Below are 25,167 nucleotides of genomic sequence, written 5' to 3'. Positions count from 1 at the left end.
TCATCCAGCCCTGCATTTCATTTGTTCTTCATCCAGCTTGGCATTTTGTATACTGTAGTGTGTATCTATTAATATGAAGCTCTTAATTATCCCTCCTCTTTTCCCTTTGGTAATCATAGTTTTGTTTTCTGTCTATCTGTGAGTCTGTTTCTGTTTTGTAAATAAGTTCATTTATATCATTTTAAAAGATTTTATGTGTAACTGAAATAATATGATATTTGTCATTCTCTGACTTATTTCACTCAGTATGATAATCTCTAGGTTCATACATGTTACTGCAAATGGCATTATTTCATTCTTTTGTATTGCTGAATAATATTCCATTGTATACATACCACAATTTCTTTATTTACTCACATGTCAGTGGGCACTTAGCTTGCTTTCTTGTCTGGCTACTGTAGGGTGCATGTATCTTTTCAAGTTAGAGTTTTCATCTTTTCTGGATATAGAGGCAGGAGTGGGATTGCTGTATCATATGGTAACTATTTTTAGTTTTTTAAGAAATCTCCGTACTATTCTCCACAGTGGCTGCACCAATTTACATTCCCACCAAAAGTGTAGGAGGGTTCCCTTTTCTCCACATCCTCTCCAGCATTTACTATTTGTAGAATTTTTGATGACAGTTATTCTGACTGGTGTGAGGTGATACAGCATTGTAGTTTTGATTTGCATTTCTCTAATAATTAGCAATGTTAAGTGTCTTTTCATGTGCCTGCTGGCAATTTGTATGTCTTCTTAGAAGAGATGTCTATTTATGAATAGGTCTTCTGCCCAGTTTTTGGTTGGGTTGGTTCTTCTTCCTTTTTTTTTTTTTTATATTGAGCTGTATGAGCTGTTCGCATATTTTGGAAATTAATCCCTTGTCGGTTCTAGCATTTGCAAACATTTTCTCCCATTCCATAGGTTGTCTTTTTGTTTTGTTTATGATTTCCTTTGCTGTGCAAAAACTTTTAAGTTTGATTAGGCCCGTTTGGTTTTTTAAATTTTTTTTTTCTTTTGTCTTGGGAGATTGACTTGAGAAGACATTGCTGCAATTTATGACAGAGAACGTTCCTTCTATGTTCTCTTCTAGGAGTTTTATCGTGTCATGTCTTGTATTTAAATCTTTTTATTTTTTAATTTTTATAGTGTTGTGTTGATTTCTGCCATATGACAATGCAAATCAGCCATAGTTATACATCTATCCCTTCCCTCTTGAGCTTTCCTCCCCTCCCCCATTCTATCCTTCTAAGTCATCACAGAGCACCAGACTGGGATCCCTGTTATACAGCAACTTCTCAACAACTATCCATTTTACACATGATAGCATATTTGTTGGTGCTACGTTCTCCATTCATCCCACTCTCTCCCTCCCCAACTGTGTCCACAAGTCCATTCCCTACATGTGCATCATCATTCCTTCCCTGCAAATAGGTTCATCAATACCATTTTTATGGATTCCATATACATGCATTAATATATGACATCTGTTTTTCTCATTCTGGCTTACTTCATTCTGTGTAACAGGCTCTAGGTTCATCCACCTCACTAGAACTGACTCAAATTTGTTTTTTTTTAATGGCTAAGTAATATGCCACTATAAATATGTACTACATATTCTCTATCCATTCATCTGTCTCTGGACATCTAGATTGCTTCCATGTCCTAGCTGTTGTATATAGTGCTGCAGTGAACACTGGGGTACATGTGTCTTTCAGAACTGTTTTTTTCCAAGTATGTGCCCAGTAGTGGGGTTGCTGGGTCATATGGTAGATTTTTTCCTAGTTTTTTTAGTGGCTGTATCAGTTTACATTCCCACCAACAGTGTAGGAGGGTTCCCTTTTATCTATATCCTCTCCAGCATTTATTGTTTGTAGATTTTTTGATGATGGCAATTTTGACTGGTGTGAAGTGATACGTCATTGTAATTTGATTTGCATTTCTCTAATAATTAGTGGTGCTGAGCATCTTTTCATGTGTTTATTGTATGTCTTCTTTGGAGAAATGTCTGTTTAGATTTTCTGTCCATTTTTTTAATTGGGCTTTTTGTTTTCCTGACATTGAACTGTATGAGCTGTTTATATATTACGGAGGTTAATCTTTTGTTGGTTGTTTCATTTGCAATTATATCCTCCCATTCTGAGGGTTGTCTTTTAATCCTGTTTATAGTTTCCTTTGCAGAAGCTTTTAAGTTTAATTAGGTCCCATTTGTTTATTTTTGTTTTTATTTCCATTCCTCTAGGAGGTGGATCAAAGAGGATCTCATTGTGATTTATGGCAAAGTGTGTACTGCCTATCTTTTCCTCTAAGAGCTTTACAGTTTCTTACATTTAAGTCTTTAATCCATTTTGAGTTCATTTTTGTGTATGGTGTGAGGGAATGTTCTGACTTCATTGATTTACATGCAGCTGTTTAGCTGTCCCAACAACCCCTGCTGAAGGAAAGGCTGTCTTTTCTCCATTGTATATTCTTGCTTCCCTTGTCAAAGATGAATCAATCACAGGTCTGTGGGTCTGTTTCTAGACTCTTTATTCTGTTTCATTGACCCATATGTCTGCTTTCATGTCATTGCCATGCTATTTTGATTAGTGTAGTATTGTCTGAAGTCTGGGAGAGTCTTGTTTCTTGTTCTTTTTCTTCAGGACTGCTTTGGCAATTCTGTGTATTTTGTGGCTCCATATAAATTTTAGGATTGTTTAATTCTGTGAAAAATTTCATGGGTTATTTATAGGGATTGCATTGAATCTGTGATTGCTTTGGGTAGTATGGTCATTTTTAATAATATTAATACTTCCAATCCAAGAGCATGGGGTATCTTTCCATTTCTTTGAATTGGCTTTAGTTTCCTGTATCAATGTTTTATAGCTCTCAGTGTATAAGTCTTTCATCTCCTTGATCAGGTTTATTTCATGGTATTTTATTTTTTTGACATGATTTTCAAAGAGATTGCCTTTTTACTTCCTCTTTCTGACTTTTCTTTTCTTTTCTCCCTGTATCTGGATATGTTTCCTTCTTTAGGTCTGGGAAGTTTTCAGCTGTAATTTCCTCAAATACATTTTTGATCCCCTTTTCTCTTTTTTTTTCCTTCTGGCACCCTTATTATGTGTAGATTGGCATGCTTTATATTGTCTCATAGTTCTCATATGTTGCTTTCTTTTTTTTTTTTTCATTTTTCTATCTGTTTTCTCTTCTGATTGGGTAGTTTCTAGGTCACTTTTTTGTTTGGAATTGTTTAATTTGCTATTTATTGCCTTTAGCTCAGTTTTCATCTTGGAATTGAGTTGTCTAATTTTAATTGGCCCCTCTTTATAGTTTCCAGTTCCTTGATACAGTGATCCCTATTTCTAGCAATAATCTTTCTTAATTTCTTCAGAATTTGTATTAGTTCCTTTTTGAACTCAGGTTCTAGTAAACTGAAAAAGACTGTTTCATTATTTGGTCTTTCAGGCGACTTCTCTTGTTCTTTTATTGGTGAATAGTTTCTCTGCTCCTTCATTTTAGTTATATTTCTGTGACTCAATTTGGGAGAAACAGTTATCTGTTGTGGTCCTGAAGGGCTGTTTTTATGTGGGAACATTCTATATGAGTCTCACTGATGCCACAGCTGCTTTTGGTATGGATACCTGCCACATCGTTCTTCAGGGGTGGTGTGCTAGCCAGTACCCCCTTTTCAGGGGTGAAGGTTATATTGTGGTGATCAGAGGCTGCACTGGTTTTTGGAGGGGTCTCCTCTTTGCTCTGCAGTGGTCATAGCTCTGTCAAGGGCAGGGCCTGTTCTCCAGCTGTTGGAGTAGAAGCTCTCAGATCTGGTTCTAAGCTGCGGTGTGAGGCAGGCAGGACTGGTGTACTTTTGCTGGTAACGGAGCCCGTGGGTATTCTTCTGCCAGAGCTATCCACTGGGACGTGCTCTCTGTGATATTCTCTGTCACCCTTGTGTGTGCTCATGAAGTGCACTGTTGCCGAAACTGCCCTCTGCCCCACCTCAGCAAAGGAAAAGTCGGTAGTCAGCTAGGAAGTCCTTCCAGTGCTGTGCTCAGGAAGCTGCCAGTGGTGTGAATCTTCTGTGAAAGTCAGGCACCCACCAGGAATCAGTTCAGATTTCAGCCCCACCCTGCGTATGGGCCACCCACACGTGCTTGTGTGTGCCCAGAGCTTGTAGAGTGGAGCTGCACCCTCTGTGAGCAAGCTGAGGATGAAGCTGCTCTGGTGGGGCCATGCCACTCCCTTCGCACGTGCATTGACAAGTTGGGTTCCCATTGGTCCTATACACACCTCCAGTGGCCTGAACCATTCTTGAGGCCTTTGGGATTGTCTCTGCATCCAAACCAAATCTTCTCCCTGGGTCTGTCTGCTGAAGTCCTGTGTACCAGCAACTAGCCGCCACCATGCTCTCCACCAGGGATGCATCTCAGGCTGGGGTGTTCAGTGAGGTGGCCAGGACCTTCTGGGCACCTTTCTCTCTGTCCTGCTCCTGCAGGCTGGCTGCTGCGTCCTCCTGTGAGCCCCTGAAACTCCATGTCTGATTGAGGGGTCCCAGAATGAGAGAAGATTTCATAGCTCAGGTCCATCCCAAGCTTCTTTGTTTTGTCCTTTCATCCCACCCAGTTATGCGGTGGTCTTTCTTGCAGTGTTGGTTCTATGAGATCCTCAGCGTTCAGTGGGTATTCTGTGAGAACTGGTCCACATGTAGATGTATTTTTGATGTATTTGTGGGAGGAGGTGAGCTCCATGTCCTCCTATTACACCGTCTTGGTCTCCCAGTCTACTTATTATTTTCTTATTGGTGAATAAGAGAACTGTCTAAGTTAAGATTTTTATGTATTAAATGAATACTGCAAATGTTTTCACCAGCCTGTGATTTGATTTTCCATTTATGTTTTACTGTATTTTTTAGACAAGTGAGTTAAAAACTAAGTAAATTGGTCAGTCTTTTTTTATTGTGGTTTTTTTCTTTGGCATTTTACAAATAAATATTTTATTCATATCAATGTAATATAAATATAACATTTTTGACATAAAGAAGGGCTATGCATTTTCAGAATTTGGGAACCATTGGTGTAAGAAATAAAGTCACATGGGGTATGGATCTGTCACTGGGAAGAGGTGAAAGGCTCTTTCCTTTGCAGAGAGTTTTAGCGGCTTGTGGATGTTTAACAAGTTTGTTGCTTATCAAAGTCTGAAGATGTGAGATTTTTTTTTTAGTCTGAGGATATGAAATTTTCTTCTTTTTGTTTTCATCTTCTTTTCTTGAAACCAGAGTGTCTAGTTTCTCAGGTAATCCACTACAAAGTGCAATACATCAAAGGGGGCTCATCTTCATATTAAAGTTGAGATTTCTGAGGGTGAGGGATTGGTTACATTTTTGAAAGTGTTCAGTTAATACCATCAGAACAATAGTAATGGATCAGATATGTCCACATCTTACATTATGTTGTTCATCTTGAAGATGAAAATATTTTCACTGTTCAAAAATATATGTCTATGTATGATAATCGTTGTTTAGTTGCTCAGTCATGTCTGACTCTTTGCCACCCCGTGGACTGTAGCCAGGCTCCTCTGTCCTTGGGATTTCCCAGGCAAGAATACTGAAATAGGTTTGCATTTCCTTCTCTCGGGGAACTTCCTGACCCAGGGATAGAACCTGTGTCTCTTGCATTGTAGGCTGATTCTTTATCGCTGAGTCACCAGGGAAGCCCATATTACAATATTAAGTAGATAAAAAATATATACAATATATCTTGCTGTAGACTTGAAAGAAATACTGACACATGTGCAATTAAAATTCTGGCTTATTTTATGAACTCAGTTTGTAACGGTTGGCTTATTCTGAATTAAAAGGCCTTGTAATGAATTGCTTTTATTGTGAAATTCATCAATCAAAATACAAGTGCTTTTCTTCCTGTCAAGAAGGTATACAATTTTAAGAGTGATTTCCTCCAACATTTAATTGAAAATGCTTTTTCTCTTCTAGCTTTTGTTTCTACCAATCTGACATCATACATGGCTACTGATGGCAATGAGCTTGTAAGTATTCTTTGGAATATTCAGACTTCAAGTATCATCAGTTTGATGAACGAGTGAAAAATTAGGTTGATTTTAAGTTTGACTAGCTACTTATTGTCCGTTTCATTAGTCATAATGGAATGAAAGAGCTTCCCTAGTAGCTTAGATGGTAAAGCATTTCCCTGCAATACAGGAGACCTGGGTTCGATCCAGGGGTTGGGAAGATCCCCTGGAGAAGGAAATGGCAAACCACTCTAGTATTCTTGCCTGGAGTATTCCATGGACACAGGAGCCTGGCATGCTACAGTCCATGGGGTTGCAAAGAGTCACACATGACTAAGCGACTAACACACACAATAGAATTAAATGATCCCTTTGTTAGAGTTCGAAAGTTTCTTATGATCACCAAGCATTTGTTTAAGACCCCTAGCTGCTTAAATATCATGAAACATAACCACGAATTTGATATAATGTACATAAATTTGTCTCTATTTTCAATTAATTCTGGTATAGTATAACCTCTCATGCAACTTCTATGGGAATAATTCTGCTAATTATTATGCCAAAATTATAGGTTCCTTTCAAAATAATTTTATAGCCATAAATTTGCCTAAATTAGGTAAGTCAATTAAGCAAGTTTCCTCTATTAGATGAGAAAATTCAAGCAAGGAAAATAGAGATGTTGATATAACATGATACTTTAGATGGAAGGGGATGCTCAGACTGTAGTCCACCAGGCTCCTCTGCCCATGGAATTTTTCAGACAAGAATACTGGAGTGGGTTGCCTTTTCCTCCTCCAGAGGACCTTCCTGACCCAGGGATTGAATCTGCATCTCTTGTGTCTCCTGCATTCACAGGCAGATTCTTTACCACTAGTGCCACCTGGGAAGCCCCTTTAGTGGTTGATTATGCAGGGAAAATAGAGAAGTTAATATAAGTAACATGACACTTCAAATAGAAGAGGATGCAGTGCAGTGTGGGATTGGATGGTGAGCATCTTTTGGCAAATCTAATGACTTCATGATGAATGCATAGGACAGAGTTTTGGGGGTAGAACCAAAAGCAGAAGCAGAAGTGGGGTGTTGAGAAAATATAGTATAGACTTCCTACCAAATAGGGAACGTGGATAGTGGTTTCCTGGTGCATATTAAGAAATGGATGTCAAGGCAAGTTGTATTATAATGACAGAGAAATTGAGTGAACTAGACAGCTCCTGGAAGAGATAATTTACTAGAAAGCAGGACAACATATTAATTCTCTGCTTGATAACAATTTCATATTCCAGAGAGAGAGAAGGCAAAGAGCACTTTTGTTTTGATGCTCCTTCTAATTGAGGAAATCTTTGCTAATGATGAAAAATGGTGGACAGTTTGGGAGACAAGCGTGCAGAAAACTAAAAATGAAAATTATAGTCACTTATGCAACCTAGAAATTCACTATCTAAAACTTGCAGAAAGAAGGAAGTCTGATTTTTTTTGCACATGAATGGGTGTGTGTTTGATAATAGAAATATGAATATTCACAGTGAAGATAGGAAAGAACAATTAAGAAAATAAATGTGCTGCAATAGAAAATTTTTGCTAGGATTAGATATAAAGCTGTGTGTCAGTTGAGTTCAGTTCAGTTCAGTCAGTCAGTCATGTTTGACTCTTTGCAATCCCATGAACCACAGCACACCAGGCTTCCCTGTCCATCACCAACTCCCGAAGTCCACCCAAACCCATGTCCATGGAGTTGGTGATGCCATCCAACCATCTCATCCTCTGTTGTCCCCTTCTTCTCCTGCCCTCAATCTTTCCCAGCATCAGGGTCTTTTCCAATGAGTCAGCTCTTCACATCAGGTGGCCAAAGTATTGGAGTTTCAGCTTCAATATCAGTCCTTCCAATGAACACCCAGGACTGATCTCCTTTAGGATGTACTGGTTGGATCTCCTTGCCATCCAAGGGACTCTCAAGAGTCTTCTCCAACACCACAGTTCAAAAGCATCAATTCTTTGGCACTCAGCCTTCTTCACAGTCCAACTCTCACATCCATACACGACCACTGGAAAAACCATAGCCTTGACTAGATGGACCTTAGTCGGCAAAGTAACCTCTCTGGTTTTTAATATGCTATCTAGGTTGGTCGTAACTTTCCTTCCAAGGAGTAAGTGTCTTTTAATTTCATGGCTGCAATCACCATCTGCAGTGATTTTGGAGCCCAGAAAAATAAAGTCAGCCATTGTTTCCATTGTTTCTCTATCTATTTCCCATGAAGTGATGGGACCAGATGCCATGATCTTAGTTTTCGGAATGTTTAGCTTTAAGCCAACTTTTTCACTCTCCTCTTTCACTTTCATCAAGAGGCTCTTTAGTTCTTCTTCACTTTCTGACATAAGGGTGGTGTCATCTGCATATCTGAGGTTTTAGTATTTCTCCCGGCAATCTTGATTCTAGCTTGTGGTTCCTCTATCCCAGAGATCCTCGTGATGTACTCTGCATATAAGTTAAATAGGCAGGGTGACAATATACAGCCTTGACGTACTCCTTTTCCTATTTGGAACCAGTCTGTTGTTCCATATTCCAGTTCTAACTGTTGCTTCCTGACCTGCATACAGATTTCTCAAGAGGCAGGTCAGGTGGTCTGGTATTCCCATCTCTTTCAGAATTTTCCACACAGTTTCTTGTGATCCACACAGTCAAAGGCTTTGGCATAATCTATAAAGCAGAAATAGATGTTTTTCTGGAACTGTCTTGCTTTTTCCATGATCCAGTGAATGTTGGCGATTTGATCTCTGGTTCCTCTGCCTTTTCTAAAACCAGCTTGAGCATCAGGGAGCTCACGGTTTATGTATTGCTGAAGCCTGGCTTGGAGAATTTTGAGCATTCCTTTACTAGCATGTGAGATGAGTGCAATTGTGCAGTAGTTTGAGCATTCTTTGGCATTGCCTTTCTTTGGGATTGGAATGAAAACTGACCTTTTCTAGTCCTGTGGCCACTGCTGAGTTTTCCAAATTTGCTAGCATATTGAGTGGAGCACTTTCACAGCATCATCCTTCAGGATTTGAAATAGCTCAACTGGAATTCCATCACCTCCACTAGCTTTGTTTGTAGTGATGCTTCCTAAGGCCCACTTGACTTCACATTCCAGGATGTCTGGCTCTAGGTGAGTGATCACACCATCATGATTATCTGGGTCATGAAGATCTTTTTTGTACAGTTCTTCTGTGTATTCTTGCCACCTCTTCTTAATATCTTCTGCTTCTGTTAGATCCCTACCATTTCTCTCCTTTATTGAGCCCATCTTTGCATGAAATGTTCCCTTGATATCTCTAATTTTCTTGAAGAGATCTCTAGTCTTTCCCATTCTACTGTTCTCCTATATTTCTTTGCATTCAGTGCTGAGGAAGGCTTTCTTATCTCTCCTTGCTATTCTTTGGAACTCTGCATTCAAATGGGTATATCTTTCCTTTTCTCCTTTGCTTTTCACAGCTATTTGTAAGGCCTCCTAAGAAAGCCATTTTGCTTTTTTGCATTTCTTTTTCTTGTAGATGGTCTTGATCCCTGTCTCCTGTACAATGTCATGAACCTCCATCCATAGTTCATCAGGCACTCTGTCTATCAGATCTAGTCCCTTAAATCTATTTCTCACTTCCACTGTATAGTCATAAGGGATTTGATTTAGGTCATACCTAAATGTTCTAGTGGTTTTCTCCACTTTTTTCAGTTTCAGTCTGAATTTGGCAATAAGGAGTTCATGATCTGAGCCACAGTCAGCTCCCGATCTTGTTTTTGCTGATGGCATCCGGTCCCATCACTTCATGGGAAATAGATGGGGAAACAGTGGAAACAGTGTCAGACTTTATTTTTGGGGGCTCAAAAATCACTGCAGATGGTGACTGCAGCCATGAAATTAAAAGACGCTTACTCCTTGGAAGAAAAGTTATGACCAACCTAGATAGCATATTCAAAAGCAAAGATATTACTTTGCCGACTAAGGTCCGTCTAGTCAAGGCTATGGTTTTTCCTGTGGTCATGTATGATTGTGAGAGTTGGACTGTGAAGAAGGCTGAGCACTGAAGAATTAATGCTTTTGAACGGTGGTGTTGGAGAAGACTCTTGAGAGTCCCTTGGACTGCAAGGAGACCCAACCAGTCCATTCTGAAGGAGATCAGCCCTGGGATTTCTTTGGAAGGAATGATGCTAAAGCTGAAACTCCAGTACTTTGGCCACCTCATGTGAAGAGTTGACTCATGGAAAGACTTTGATGCTGGGAGGGATTGGGGGCAGGAGGAGAAGGGGATGACAGAGGATGAGATGGCTGGATGGTATCACTGACTCGATGAACGTGAATCTGAGTGAACTCCGGGAGTTGGTGATGGACAGGGAGGCCTGGCATGCTGCGATTCATGGGGTCACAAAGAGTCGGACACGACTGAGCGACTGAACTGAACTGATAGAGCTTCTCCATCTTTGGCTACAAAGAATATAATCAATCTGATTTTGGTGTAGACCATCTGGTGATGTCCATGTGTAGAGTCTTCTCTTGTGTTGTTGGAAGAGGGTGTTTGCTATGACCAGTATGTTCTCTTGGCAGAATGCTATTAGCCTTTGCCCTGTTTCATTCCGTACTCCAAGGCCAAATTTGCCTGTTACTACAGGTGTTTCTTGACTTCCTACTTTTGCATTCCAGTCCCCTATAATCAAAAAGATATCTCTTTTGAGTGTTAGTTCTAGAAGGTCTTGTAGGTCTTCACAGAACTGTTCAACTTCAGCTTCTTCAGTGTTACTGGTCGGGGCATAGACTTGGATTACCATAATATTGAATAGTTTGCTTGGAAACGAACAGTGATCATTCTGTGTGAGATCAAAGCTGTGTGTACAGGATATTAAAGGAGGGTCTTATGATCAAGGGCAAAAGCACACAGAGGTCACAGATCTGTAAAGACAGAATCAGGGAGTCTCAGGTTTAGAGTATCCAAAATTTATGAGAAATTTAAAAAGAAAAAATGCATGTGATTATAAGTATGTGTATATGTTATTTGGGAAAATGGCATGAAAAGAAAGAATTAGGACTGTTGAATCCTTGAGAAAGATGATGCAGTGTTTAATTCTGATGAAAAAAAAAAGTAATCTTCCAGCTGGAAGGAGTTCATCTTATATGTTTAAGAGGAAATGGAAATTAAGATAATGAGGGCACCTAAGGACTTCAAATGAATAAATTGATTCATTGAAACATTCATTTAATGTTCACTGATTATCTCTCCTGAGTTTATTATGTGTCAGCCACTGTACTATGTAGGAATTGAGATTTAATGGTGAGTTGAAACAAGTCAAAATCTCCATGTCTTAAAAAAAAAAGTATGGAACTCCCAATCTACGGCTTTTACCGCTGTAATATGTAACCTGCTTCCCCTTTGGTTCTGGGCACAAGTGGATTCTCTTCTTGGTGGGAACTGTTTTTGGGTCTTTCTCATTTCATGAGCCATCATCCTCCGCCCCTAGACTGAGTCAGCTCAGTTCTCCTTGTGTGTCAGTTTTCCTGTTATTTTTATCTCACAGCCATCAGTGTCTGGCTGCTGCTGCTGCTGCTAAATCACTTCAGTCATGTCCGACTCTGTGTGACCCCATAGACAGCAGCCCACCAGGCTCCCCCATCCCTGGGATTCTCTAGGCAAGAACACTGGAGTGGGTTGCCATTTCCTTCTCCAATGCATGACAGTGAAAAGTGAAAGTGGAGTCGCTCAGTCATGTCCGACTCTTCGCGACCCCATGGACTGCAGCCTACCAGGCTCCTCCATCCATGGGATTTTCCAGGCAAGAGTCCTGGAGGGGGGTGCCATTGCCTTCTTCAGTGTCTGGCTGGGAATGCTGGGAATGCTTAATATCTCTCTCAAACGTTTCTTCCAGCTGCTTTTCAGTGGTTACTCTACTCTATCTTTCCATTCAGAAAATTAGTTCCATTTTCTGCTGTCATTTGTTCTCTAAATAATATGTAGCACCAGAGACCTATTTTTATGCTAGGTGGTTTTGGTAGGCCTGACACATTTGACCTAATGACATCCCAAATTACCCTTCATTTCCACTAAACTAACATGTATTGAGCTGCGTGTGCTGAGCTCTCTGCTTGGTGCTGGGGTACTTAGAGGAGGAGCCGACCACCTGGTGGGGGCAGGGTGATACTTCTAAGGGACTTTTATTGATCCCGACGTGATAGGTATCATTGAAGTGGTATGTAAATAGTGCTAGTTCAAGAAACTAGACTCTACGCATTTGAAATTTTATTATGTGCACAGTAAAAAAAACACTGTTCTTTTTTTTTTTGTTGAATTGTTGTTATCTGATAGTATCTTTGTCTTGCCTCTGATTTTCTCTCCTCTGAAGGGAAGCAGCAGGATTTTCAAAGCTAAAGCTTCACACAGAATCAAAGGATTAACTCATTAAGTTCTGTCTATTTTAACACCTAAATGTTGGGTTGACCAAAAAGTCTATTCAGGTTTTTCCAGAAGATGTAACAACAGCCCAATATTTCCCCATCTTCAAAACACTTGCCCTCCCCCTGCTCACTGGGCTCTTTGCCTTTCTCTGCACTTGTCTCCTCCTCTCAACTAACCTCTACCTGCCCAACAACAGCCAGGGTGAATTTGCCTACACGTAGATGTGATTTTTCTACTCATCTTTTTCCGTCTGTTCAATGGCTTCCATTGGCTTTCAGATGAACTTTGTACTTTCCAGCATAATTTACAAGGCCCTTTGTGATGTGACAGCCCCTCTGAACATGGTTTCCATCCCCAAACCTGCCGTCCTCTGTGGTCCATGCCTCCTGACTTGTACCTGTATTACCGTACCGCATCCTCTTATGCATAGGTCTTTATCTGGAGGGCCTGCCCTGACTCCTCAGTTTTAGGTAAGCGCTGTGATGGGGTGAGACCTTGTTATCCTTCTCAGTTCTCTTTCTTCTGTGTTTCCCTGGAAGCTGTGTTAAAAGTTTCTTGCCACTGAATTGCTGGTCCTTGGCACTGAGTGACTGTGCAGTAAGGGGTGGTTGAATAAACAAAAACCATAATTTACCAACTTGTGACCTGGAAGAAAGCACTGGCATAACACCTTTAGGATCTGGGTCAGGGATTTTAGGGAAATTTCCACCCATTATGATTATATTTGGTACAATCATTAAACATCCATTGTGTAGTTCTTATGAGGCTTTCCGTACATTATACTGTGCTTCTTCATGTGGCTCAGTGGTAAAGAATCCGCCTGCCAATGCAGGAGACATAAGAGACTGGAGTTTGATCTCTGGGTCACGAAGATCACCTGGAGAAGGAAATGGTAGCCCACCCTAGTATTCTTGCCCGGAAAATCCCATAGACAGGGGCGATTGGTGGGCTACAGTCCCTGGGGTCGCAGAAGGGTCAGACACAACTTAGTAACTAAACAACAGCAAGCAGCACAATGCTGTGATCATTCAGCATTATACACTAAATCAGTAGGCTTAGTTTTCTTTTGTGATTCATTTCTCATTAAAATAAATAGATAAATAAATAATAACGACTAGCATATGAGTCTTAAAGGCTTGATTACTAAAGTCTCAGATTTTAGTAACAGCATTTTAGCTAAGGAAGGAAAGCAGCCTTAATTTAAGGATGACAAGGCTCAGAGAGAATGTGACACAATATCTCATTTACCGTTGTACTCAATTCTTTTACCTAAAGCTTTCAAGAATTGCTTTCAGGGATTGCTCAAGTGGGGAAGAAATATCACAGTTCTCTGAGATCAAAACTTTATGACAGTGTTTTCTCAAAAATTGTTTAAAATAAATTTCCTTCCCTAAATGTTTCCTGGAAAAAAGAAATGCCAAGGGAAAACTTCCTGAAATGAAAGTCTCTGCATAGAAATCTGGAGAAGGCAATGGTAACCCACTCCAGTACTCTTGCCTGGAAAATCCCATGGACAGAGGAGCCTGGAAGGCTGCAGTCCATGGGATCATGAAGAGTCGGACATGACTGAGCAACTTCACTTTCACTTTTCACTTTCATGCATTGGAGAAGGAAATGGCAACCCACTCCAGTACTCTTGCCTGGAGAATCCCAGGGACGGGGGAGCCTGGTGGGCTGCCGTCTATGGGGTCACACAGTGTCGGACGTGACTGAAGCGACGCAGCAGCAGCATAGAAATCACAGTTGCTTGGCTCAGTCTTTCTGCTGATGAGGACAAGCTCACCGAATGTGAATGGACGCTTACTTCTGGTACTGTGGTTGTTGGGTTTTTTGCCTGTTGCTGGGACTGCATCTGTGCAGCAATCTAATGTGTGTGCTTTACAAAAAAAAAAAAACTCTGCATACATCGTTCACAAAATGTGTATTGCCTGGTCCTTCTGTGCACTGTGTGCCAGAAACAGCTGCCACGTGATTCCAGCCCCCTTGGGAACCTGCCCTGCCCCGCCCCCCACTCCATCTCTGTGCCCATGGTGTGTGTCTCAGGGATGTGGAAATATTCAGGGATGAACTGAGGAGTCTCTTTTCCACCTTTTCGATCAACTGGAAAGAGCTGAAATGTTGGCAGCTTGCTTTTTAGGCTCCATCAACAGAACTCTGTGTTGAATTGGCTGTGCCAACGCTGCTTGGAAGGCAGGAAGCTGCTGTGCATATTTTCTGTCCCAGGTAGGACTTGGAGTGGAGAAGTACACGACAGCTGCCTGGGCAAAGATGACAGGGTGGGGGCTCGTTGGCTACCTCTGGAAGACTTGTGTCCCTCCACCCAGCACCTCTTCTCCACCCCATGTGTTCCTGTTTCTTGGGTTCCAGATTCTTAGTCTTTGGAGGATATGGTTAAAGCAGGATGCCAAAGAAAGCTACTGTGGTTTTTCAGGCGGTAGTATTTTAGCTTGAAGTAGAGATTTGTCTTCCCTGGTGGTGCAGAGGTTAAAGCATCTGCCTGCAATGTGGGAGACCTGGGTTTGATCCCTGGGTCAGGAAGGTCCCCTGGAGAAGGAAATGGCGACCCACTCCAGTATTCTTGCCTGGAGAATCCCATGGACAGAGGAGCTTGGTGGGCTACAGTCCATGGGTCGCAAAGAGTCGGACACTACTGAGCAACTGAGCAACTGAGCGAGCGAGCGAGAGATTTGTCTGCTTCAGTCTCCTGTTGTTCTGGTCCCTGATGGCTCAGTGGCAAAGAACCCGCCTGCCAATGCAGAAGATAAGGGTTCGATCCCTGGGCCAGGAAGATCCCCTGGAGAAAGAAATAGCAACCCACCCCAGTATTCTTGCCTAGGAAATCCCATGGACAGAGGAGCTTGGTGGGCTACAGTCCATGGGGCTGCAAGAGTCGGACATCATTTAACAACTGAACAACAACAAGAGGTTTGTCCAGCACAAGTCCATTTTGCCTTTAAAGAAACATCCAAGGTCATCTCTCCAGGTAGGTTCAAACTTAGTGTCAGTTGATCCCAGGAGCTTTTCTCTATGTATGTGGCTTTCTGTGGGGAGAAGAATGCAGAGCAATTTTGATGTTGCTATTCTCTGCTGATGTTTGTGGAGGTATTTTCAGCTCTGAGTAATCAAACACTAGATGGCTTTCCAGATATTTGTTAAATCTCCACTTGTACCAGGCACTATCATTAAGGCATTATAGGAAGTAAAAGTTGACATAAGACACAGTTAACCTTTTGGTAAATATTTATCAAGTGTTCGCTGTGTGTTAGGCATTGGGCTAGGTGCTAGATTTTGAAGTCATGGCATGTTCAAGAATGTCAATTCTATTTTGAAGTTGTGGTCGATCTAAGCAGAGCTGTCATTTAACTATAGAGCTGATAAAGGAATTTGATAAACTTTAAGAACCAGCATTAACAGAGGAATTGATTAAGTAATTATATGGGATGGAAGAAAAGCCTATATGAGATTAACCACAGTTGCTGGTTTGGACCACTGGATGGATTGTCACCACCATGTTACCACTCAGATTTGTAAACAGATAAGTTATCAACCCATTTGAGAGGAGAGGTATCAGCAAACCCTTGAGGAATGAACAAGACAGAAGTAGAGTAGCCTCGCGTTAAACAACAGACTTAGGAATCTGAATGGCTAGGTCTAGTATTGGCTCTATTGATACCTCAGTGTGATCTGAGGGGAGGTTACTTACCACACCAAGAGGAAGTTCCTTCTTTGTGAAATAGTAAAAACAGTACCTACCGTGAAGATCTTTGGGAAATAATAGAAATCAGTTCTTACAATGACTACAGGTAAATAACCCTGAGTGAATATAAGATTATTATAAGAGCTCACTGCCTTCTAAAGTCAGAGAGGGCTTCACGGTGGAGGTGGCATTTGACCTGGGTCTGAAAGGAAGGGTAAGTGTTAAGCAGATGAAAAATAGGGGAAGAGAATAAAGCATTCAAATGTATGAAATTGTTAAAGTGCCTGGCATTTCTGTGGGATAAAAGAAAAGTTTAGGGTGCCAGGAGAGGAACTGGACAGATGTCTTGGTGGTATATTGAAACCACTGTGGAAAGTGACTCGTTTGTCACTTAAATTGTGATTTCAAGGTGGGGTCTCATACCTGAAATGATTGGTTTCCATTCAGCACTGTCCTGCAGGTTCACGTGTAGACACTCCACTCTGCTGTCAATACAGAGTTCAGTGATAAAGAGAAAACTGTAGAACACAAGAAAAGCACAGTAGGCTCAAAAACACAGTGCTCATCTCTGTGGATCAGAAATGAAAAGGGGCAGCAAGACTGAAGCTACGGCTTGATAGGAGCCTCATCTGGAGGCAGAAAGTAGTTTTCCTCTGGTCCAAGTGAAGCTTGCTCCCCTATGAGTATCTTTACAACTAGTGCTACCTGAGAAGCTCTTTCTTAATTGCAAGAAGGATGATAAGTAGGACACTTTGAGAGCAATCAGGATATATCCAAAAAATTAAGGATGCATATATCCTATGACCGTGCAATCTACTCTCAGGTAAATACTCTAGCCCACGGACACATGTGCCCATGTGTATTATATTGTACAATGGAAGTTATACAAAGTTGATAATTGCAACAATGTTGTGGCAGTGCACAATTACATATTAAATATGGGTTAATATGTGAGCGGATAAATAAACTATGGTATTTTCATTGACTGTAGTGCTGTCTTAGAACTGCAACTGCTTATCTCAACATGGAAAAAAAAATCTCAAAAATACAATACTGAAAATTAAACACCTCCATTAATGCTATTAGGGCTTCCCTCGTAGCTCAATCGGTAAAGAATCTGCCTGCAATGCAGGAGACCCAGGTTCGATTCCTGGGTCAGGAAGATCCCCTGGAGAAGGAAATGGCAACCCACTCCAGTATTCTTGCCTGGAGAATCCCATGGACAGAGGAGCCTGACGGGCTACAGACCATGGGGTCACAAGAGTCGGACACGACTTATCGACTAAACCACTGCCACCATTAATGCTATTGCTTATGGTATTGTTAAATGCTCCTTATAAATACTAAATTTGCATGAGAATGATAAATATCACCTTCAGTTTAGTGTAACCTGGGGTGAATGAGAGGGAAATGGAAAAGGGAAGTTGTATATCATGTATTCATATTTCATTCCCTTAAAAATAAAGTAAAAACGAAGAAAGAAAAGAAGAAAGTAAGAAATGTGTACTCAAGGAGTTAGAATATGAACAGCTGAGACTTCTGATATCATGTAGTTAAATGGTTTTCAATTTCAACATGCCACTATCAGTGAACAAGTGTTTGTCTATAGTTTACTGCAGGAGAGATTATAAGCACAGGAGCATAGTTTTGGAAACACATGTAACAACCTCTGTCTTTTGGCTCTAGGACTCCCCTTACGATCATGTCTCCTGGAGAGACTAGTCTTTAGTGCTCTGTTAACTTCTTAAATACCCATTCCTCCCCAACCCACTGAAATTTGTTTTCTAGCCAACACAACGATGAAACTGTTTTGCCAAGATCTCTAGTACTTTTTTCTTTCTCTTTTATACTGGTGAGTGTTTGATGGTTTTGGCTCACCTCTCCCTTCAGTCTTTCCCTCACTTCCACAACAGTCCCTCTCCTGATTTTCTTGTTTCCCTTTGCTTGTCTGCTCCGTCTCCTGGCAGTCTCCATTCCTGTTCGTTCTGTGTAAACGCATTGGTCTTCCTTTGGATTCTGACTTCAATCCTTTTACATCCTACACATCTGAGTGATCTTACCCAAACTCAAGATTTCCACTCTCTATATGCTGATGATTCCTGATTTTATGCCTTTATTCCAGACTTCTCCCACATCTCTAGACTCATAAATACTATATATGCTATTTTCCCATGTGTCTTATATACATCAAACTCAATACGTTTACTCTGGATATATATGTATATATTTATAAATGCTGCTGTGTTAAGTTGCTTCAGCCGTGTTTGACTCTGTGTGACTCTATGGACTGTAGCCCACCAGGCTCCCCTCTTCATAGGATTCTCCAGGCAAGAATACTGCTGGAGTGGGTTGTCATTTCTCTGCTTAAGCCATGTTCTCTATCAGTTCAGTTCAGTCACTCAGTCTTGCCTGACTCTGTGACCCCATGGACTGCAGCATGCTAAGCCTCCCTGTCCATCACCAACAACTGGAGTTTACTCAAACTCATGTCCATTAAGTCGATGATGCCATTCAACCACCTCATCTTCTGTCATCCCCTTCTCCTCTCACCTTCAATCTGTCCCAGCGTCAGGGTCTTTTCAAAGGAGTCAGCTCTCTGCATCAGGTGGCCAAAGTATTGGAGTTTCAGCTTCAGCATCAGTCCTTCCAATGAACATTCAGGATTAATCTCCTTTAGGGTGCATTGGTTGGATCTCCTTGCCATCCAAGGGACTCTCAAGAGTCTTCTCCAGCACCACAGTTCTCTATATTGTTGTCATTTATCCACTGATTAAGCTAGACACTCTTTCCCTGACATGTTTCTCTCCCTCACTTTCCACCTTCTAGCTTCCTCCTCCTCACCCTCCTCTCCTTGTCCCTCCTTCTTTTTCTTCTCCTTTCTCTTCTCCCTAGTTCTTCTTTTATTTCTCCAGTTTCTCAGTGTAGAAAGTGCCATTGCATCCAGCTTCTCCTCAAACTCCAATTCCCGCTTTTCTGTCCTCTTACTTTATATAACATCAACAAACAAAGCAAATACCTTAAAGGTTACTACTTTGTGAATTTTATTCTTGAAATAAATGTATGTATTTTACTGTTTCCTTTTGTGACTTTGGGCAAAACACCGAATCTTGATTTACTTCACTTTTCTCCTCTGACCTAAGTGGTGGGAAGGAAATCTACAAAAGAGGGGATGTGCGTCTACATATGACTGATTCACTTTGCTGTATGGCAAGAGACTCATGCAACACTGTAAGGCAATTATACTCCAATAAAAATTAATTAAAAAGTTTTCTTCTCTGTAAAATGTGCGTTATAATAACATCTAAACTGTAAATGTGACAATTCAGTCCAGGTATTTATGAAAAGACTCACCCTGGCAAACACTATAAGCTTTATGTTTTGTGGTTATCATTGTTTTCAATTATTGTCTATTGTTATTATAAAGTCTCTGATCTATCTTCATTTTTCACTATCAGAGGGTTTCTTTTCATATTAACTTGTAATATTTAAGGTGGCTAGTCTTCTGGAAAAAAGTAGCAAGTTTTTCATATATTTTTACAGGTGAAATTTTAATATTTAAAGCTTGAAAATTCTCTTTACAAAACTGAGTTTAATTTGCCAGGAAAAAGGAGAGATTTTTTGGGGGGTAGGGGGAAAGGTGTTTTGTAGAGAAACTCCCTAATGGTTTTATCAGCTGGAGCTGGCTTGGCCCTAAAAAATTCAGGAATTTTTGTGGCTTGTTTAATGGAGAAGGAAATGGCAACCCACTCCAGTATTCTTGCCTGGAAGTCCAATGGATGGAGGAGCCTGGTGGACTATTGTCCATGGGGTCACAAACAGTCGGACTGACTGAGTGACTAATACTACCCTAGAGCTTTGAGGCTGCTTGTGTCCTTTGGCTCAGGCTGCTGGCCACCTAAAGTATTGGTAGCTGAAAACTGACAATGCTGTGAGGGTTTATACCATGGAACTTGGGAAAATGCCACAAATCAGGACCCATCATAGCATATCACCGTATAATTTTAAGACGAGACCATTGTGAAATTTGAGGTAATGACAATCTATTTTGTGGTGAATTTTAATATGTCACGGGTAAATTGTACTTTTTAAGATTTAATTGCTCTATAAATTAGAAATCAGTATAATAATTACCCTTAACTTGGATGTGAACACCATCATTCAATATCAGAGGAGGTCCATTTGTATATTTTACACTGGTTCCTTTGTATATTTATACAGCATGTGTTTTTGAGTGATTAATGACCAAGGGAATTTTTTACCCCCCCCAACTTAAAAAGTAAAAGAAAAATAGTGTTTTTCCATAAAAAGGAAATATTTATTTAAAAGAAAACTTTCCTCAAATTTTAGAGCCGAATTAGGGCAAATTCAGAATTTCGTTTTCCCTACAATATCCCAATAGGAAGAAAATCTTGTGAGAAAAATACCTTACTAGGCTTCAGATATTTGTTATGAAGAGACACAGGTTCAATCCCTGGGTCAGGAAGATCACCTGGAGCAGGAAATGGCAAGCCATTCCAGTCTTCTTGTCTGGGGAAATCCCATGGACTGAGGAGCCTGGCGGGCTGTAGTCTATAGGGTCATAAAGAGTCGGACATGGCTGCGCATACTTACACATACATTTGTTATAATGGTTATAATTCCCTATCAAAAAAAATAGTTTCATAAGATGCTCACTGTTTGCTTGGCTTTTTCTTGCTCATCTAGTGGAATAAACCACATGTGAGATCTTTTTGAAACTGACGAGTTCGTGGGTTCCACTTCCTGTTGTGAGGAGTTAGACATATCTCAAACTTACTAAAGTTCTCAAGATTGTTTTCATTCTTTCATCTAAACCAATTTAGGTTTCAAGTTCATGTTGATCAAGTGAAAATGCAATTCCCGCTAATTTATCGTTCCTGTAATATGAAGCTCAGCTTCTGGTTGGGGGAAACAGTTTGAACACTTACACAGATTTTGTGATCATTTGCCTTAGGAAAAGTTCTGTCTGAGGGGTAGGGCTGACTCAATGACTAAACTCCTTCCCCTCGTTTTAAAAAAAAAGAGTCTGAATAAAGTCCTCTCGGTTTTTGGTGCTCACCCTGCTTGAGGTATCGTCCAGCCTAGAGCCCTACTTCTCATTAGTCCAGGTGCAAGAATCTAGCATAGACTGAGGCCTGTTTTGGGGCCACGTTGAGACAGAGCGTGCAGTTTGATAGAGGGTTTTCTCTAGAACCAGCCATCAGCTTGTAGGTAGAACTGGAAAGACCTTGCCAAACTGTGCTGTGCTGAGTTGCTTGAGATGTGTTAGACTCTTTGCAACCCAATGGACTGTAGCCCACTAGGCTCCTCTGTCCGTGAGATTTTCTAGGCAAGAATACTGGAGCGAGTTGCCATTTTCTCCTGCAGGGGATCTTCTCAACCTGGGGATTGAACCAATGTCTTTTATGTCTCATCTCCTACATTGGTAACAGGAGATACCTTTACTCCTAGCATCACCTGGGAAGCCTGCTGCTGCTGCTAAGTCACTTCAGTCGTGTCCGACTCTGTGCGACTCCATAGACGGCAGCCCACCAGGCTCCCCTGTCCCTGGGATTCTCCAGGCAAGAACACTGGAGTGGGTTGCCATTTCCTTCTCCAATGCATGAAAGTGAAATGAAAGTGAAGTCACTCAGTCGTGTCCGACTCTTTGTGACTCCATGGATTGCAGCCCACCAGGCTCCTCCATCCATGGGATTTTCCAGGCAAGAGTGCTAGCCCATAATTGATGGATGGAGGAGATTCACCTGCTCCCAGTCAGGAGGGATGGAGCGTGGGGTGCCTCCCTTCACGGATCCTACAGCGTCCTCTCCTACTTTCTCTTCTTTTCTAAGCTGTTCTTTTTGTATAAGCTAATGTGATTGACCTTGTTCAGATGCGCCAGAATGGTCTAGGACTGTCTCTGTCTACAATTCTCTTTTCTTCCTACTCCCCTGTGGTTCTTAATTTGTCTTGAGAGCTTCTTGGGGTCTCCTGGACCCCAGATTCTCTTAAATTATTCCCACTGTCTAAACTGACTTACCCTCTTCTTTTTCAGTCCTGGCTGTCAGCTAAGTTCTAGCTATTGAAATAAAATACATTATGTGAACAATATATTTGGGTTAAAATATTTTGTTAATGGGCTTTGCTGAACTCAGAAAACTGCATATAGAAAAAACCCCAGGAGAAAGAACGTTGGAGAGAATAGTGGGAATTTTAGATCAGGATGCAGGTCAGTGTGGGAGATATCTTATGAAGTGGGAATGACTAGAACTTGGTCAAAAATGCCTAAATTTTAGTTGCCTGTCATGACTCTAATATGTCTTCTCTTGCCTCAAATTTAGGGCAAATATTGCCTTTGTCATGTCCATTTTTCAAAAGAATGATTTATGTCTTCAAGGATAAAATTTTATTCTAATATTTGTAAAATAAAAAGTCAGTTTGAAGTTTCTCAGGAAATATAGTTTAAGGCACTTTAATTTCATCATTGAAGTTAAATGATGAGAGAAATACATCTGAGAGAAATACAAATCTTGCCTATCCTAAAACTTGATAGGAAATTTTTGTTTATTATATATGAAAAATTTGTTTATATCTATAAGCATATAATATTACAGTGCATACATAAAGGATTTTTAATTTTTAGTGCATTTTTGTGTACAATCGTATTAAATACTTATGAGACTTATGGGGTTGAATTTATAAATATCTTGATTTTACAAATGAAGCAAGTTGGTTTTGAGTGCTAAACTGACTTTTCCTTGGGTAACACAGCTACTAATTACAACAACTGTAAGTTGATTTCAGGTCTCTGGATTTAAAAATCCCATCTTACTTCCACTCTGTCATATTCCCTCTTCAAACATATAATAGAACCATTGTAATTATTAGAGCAATAGTTAGATACAGAGGATATTAGTCAGTTGCATCTAGAATAACTTTATAAGATCTTGTAATAGGATTGCATACCAATTTTTAGAACTCCTCTTCCATTATGTACATTTTTTTTTCCAAATTCACTCAGAAGATTATGTCATTTAACCCTGACTGAATTCAGCTTAGATATCATGGAGGAAAAAAAAATCACACACACACACACACACACACACACACACAGCCAGTGGAAAGATTTTTTTTTCTATTTTTGTTTATAGTCTGATGATTTTACATGAATTGTTTAAAATGTACTGTGAAAAAAATGTGTATTTCAGATATAGTATCTTGTTTTCTAATTTGAATCTTAGAAGAGCTAGTATAAAATAGAAATTGGTAATTAATTTATCTTCCATAAGACAATATGTGAATGAAACCTGGCTGCAAATCAGAATTTCCCAATAAGGAGGGTTGATAGGTACTTACACCTCACCAAAAGAGGCTGTGGAACTTCTTTTTCTGGGATGTTTAATTCATGTGGTTTACATGCAACCTGGTGGAGGTAGCAGGACCATGAATTTAGTAGTCTGATGTAAACCTGTAGTCCTGTGAGATTGTAATGGTTGTCTTCCAGGTTTATTTATATAGTTGCTGCTCTTTAGAAATGGCGCAAAATAAAGCAGGCTATAAGTTTTCCTTCTCTCACAAAAAATAAAAGGGGAGATATTTGTATTATTTTTAAGAACTTGAGTGAACGCTATCCTGTCATAACTAAAGTGGTAGTGAGAAAGGTGGTTGTGGGTGGAAACAGGAAACATTAGTGATAAATGCTGTGTTACGTATTTTTTCAGGTGCAGCTAAATGTCTATTGATTCTAATTAGCACATTTTGTGCCTCAGCTAGTAAGCGCCCCTTTAGCTCTGCTTGGAGAGTTTTTTTTTTTTTAGCTTCCATCCTGCTCATAAACACTGCCACCTCCTCCCTCCTTCTCTCTTTACAAATGTTACAACACAATCAGAAATTTCCTCTTTTCTCTCCTTCCTGCATTTCCAGCAGGTTCCCTTGCGTCAGAAGCAGAGAAAGAGAACTCAAGGTAATTAGATCTTTTGTTTCTTTATCCCCTATTTGTGTGTGTGAGTGTCGTGTTCTCCTGGATGTCTTCTTTGGGATCCGATTTTTGTCTGTCTTAATGCTAATACCAGGACGTGGATGGCAGATTAACGTGGGGTTCTTGTTTTTGGATCGATTTAAAGAAATGATGGCTTGCTGTTCATTTGGATTAATCCCCCGTGGTATGTCAATAGAGCTTACAAAGACTGGCACTGAGTCGGCAAGTGGCTGTATTTCTAGGTGGGCATTAACCCTTTTCCATCTCTTGCATAACTTGCTATTATTGTTGAAACAAGCTGGTTAGTGCAGTGATGTGCCTGCCAGAATCATGATTTTCATGTTTTCAACTTACTCGACTGAAGGATGTTCTTAGACTTACACCTGCATGTGTCTCACTGTTTCTTTGATCTTGTCCCTTCTAAGCACCAAATGAATGTTTAAAAATAAAATCGATAAATTACTTTATTTTTCACATTTACTTTGCATAAATCTTGGTACAAAAATGCAACTTCCTGAAGGTAAACAGTGTACAGTTCCCTTTCACTCTGTCTTATAAATCAGGATACGACATTACCTACTTTTTCATGTACTCGTTTGCAGGTTTTTTCAGCATGAGTCGAAGGAGGATATCGTGTAAAGACCTGGGGCATGCTGACTGCCAAGGGTGGCTCTATAAGAAAAAGGAGAAAGGAACTTTCCTAGGCAACAAATGGAAAAAGTTCTGGGTGGTCCTGAAGGGGTCGTCGCTGTACTGGTACAGCAATCAGCTGGTGAGTCCACTCTCTTCCTCCTCTTCCGTCTTCAACAAAGGGTGGGTCAGAGATCATGATGGAGCAGGTGGTCCCTATGGGAAAGATCATTTCAATTTTGGGGACTTGGAATAGAGCAAATAAACCAATAAAGCTCTAGAAACTGTTTCTGTGGATATGTAGGTTTTTCTGTTGTACTTGGAGGAGAAAACCATCCGGCTTGACTAATCTTTGCTTGGAGAGGAGCATCCCAATGTATACCCGTCTTGAAGGAGGATTTCGGGGCCTGTTAATGTTACTCTGCCATGAGAGATGCTAATCATTTCAGGATTTTCATGGACAACA

At 40.5% G+C, this 25,167-nt stretch overlaps 1 protein-coding gene across 1 annotated transcript in view; it reads left to right on the top strand.

Annotated features, from left to right (window-relative positions):
• Window positions 1-25,167, top strand: part of LOC128053175 (CNK3/IPCEF1 fusion protein) — a 257,177-nt gene that overhangs the window by 157,186 nt on the left and 74,824 nt on the right. The window contains exons 12-14 of the mRNA XM_052645626.1: window positions 5,951-6,003; window positions 24,020-24,056; window positions 24,674-24,843. Of these exons, the coding sequence (XP_052501586.1) occupies window positions 5,951-6,003; window positions 24,020-24,056; window positions 24,674-24,843 (260 nt within the window). The remainder of the gene's footprint in view (window positions 1-5,950; window positions 6,004-24,019; window positions 24,057-24,673; window positions 24,844-25,167) is intronic.

Source organism: Budorcas taxicolor, chromosome 9 (genome assembly GCF_023091745.1).
Source record: "Budorcas taxicolor isolate Tak-1 chromosome 9, Takin1.1, whole genome shotgun sequence".
NCBI classification, from domain to species: domain Eukaryota; kingdom Metazoa; phylum Chordata; class Mammalia; order Artiodactyla; family Bovidae; genus Budorcas; species Budorcas taxicolor.
The sequence above is the reverse complement of the archived record's forward strand: the minus strand, read 5'-3'. Positions and strand labels throughout refer to the sequence as shown.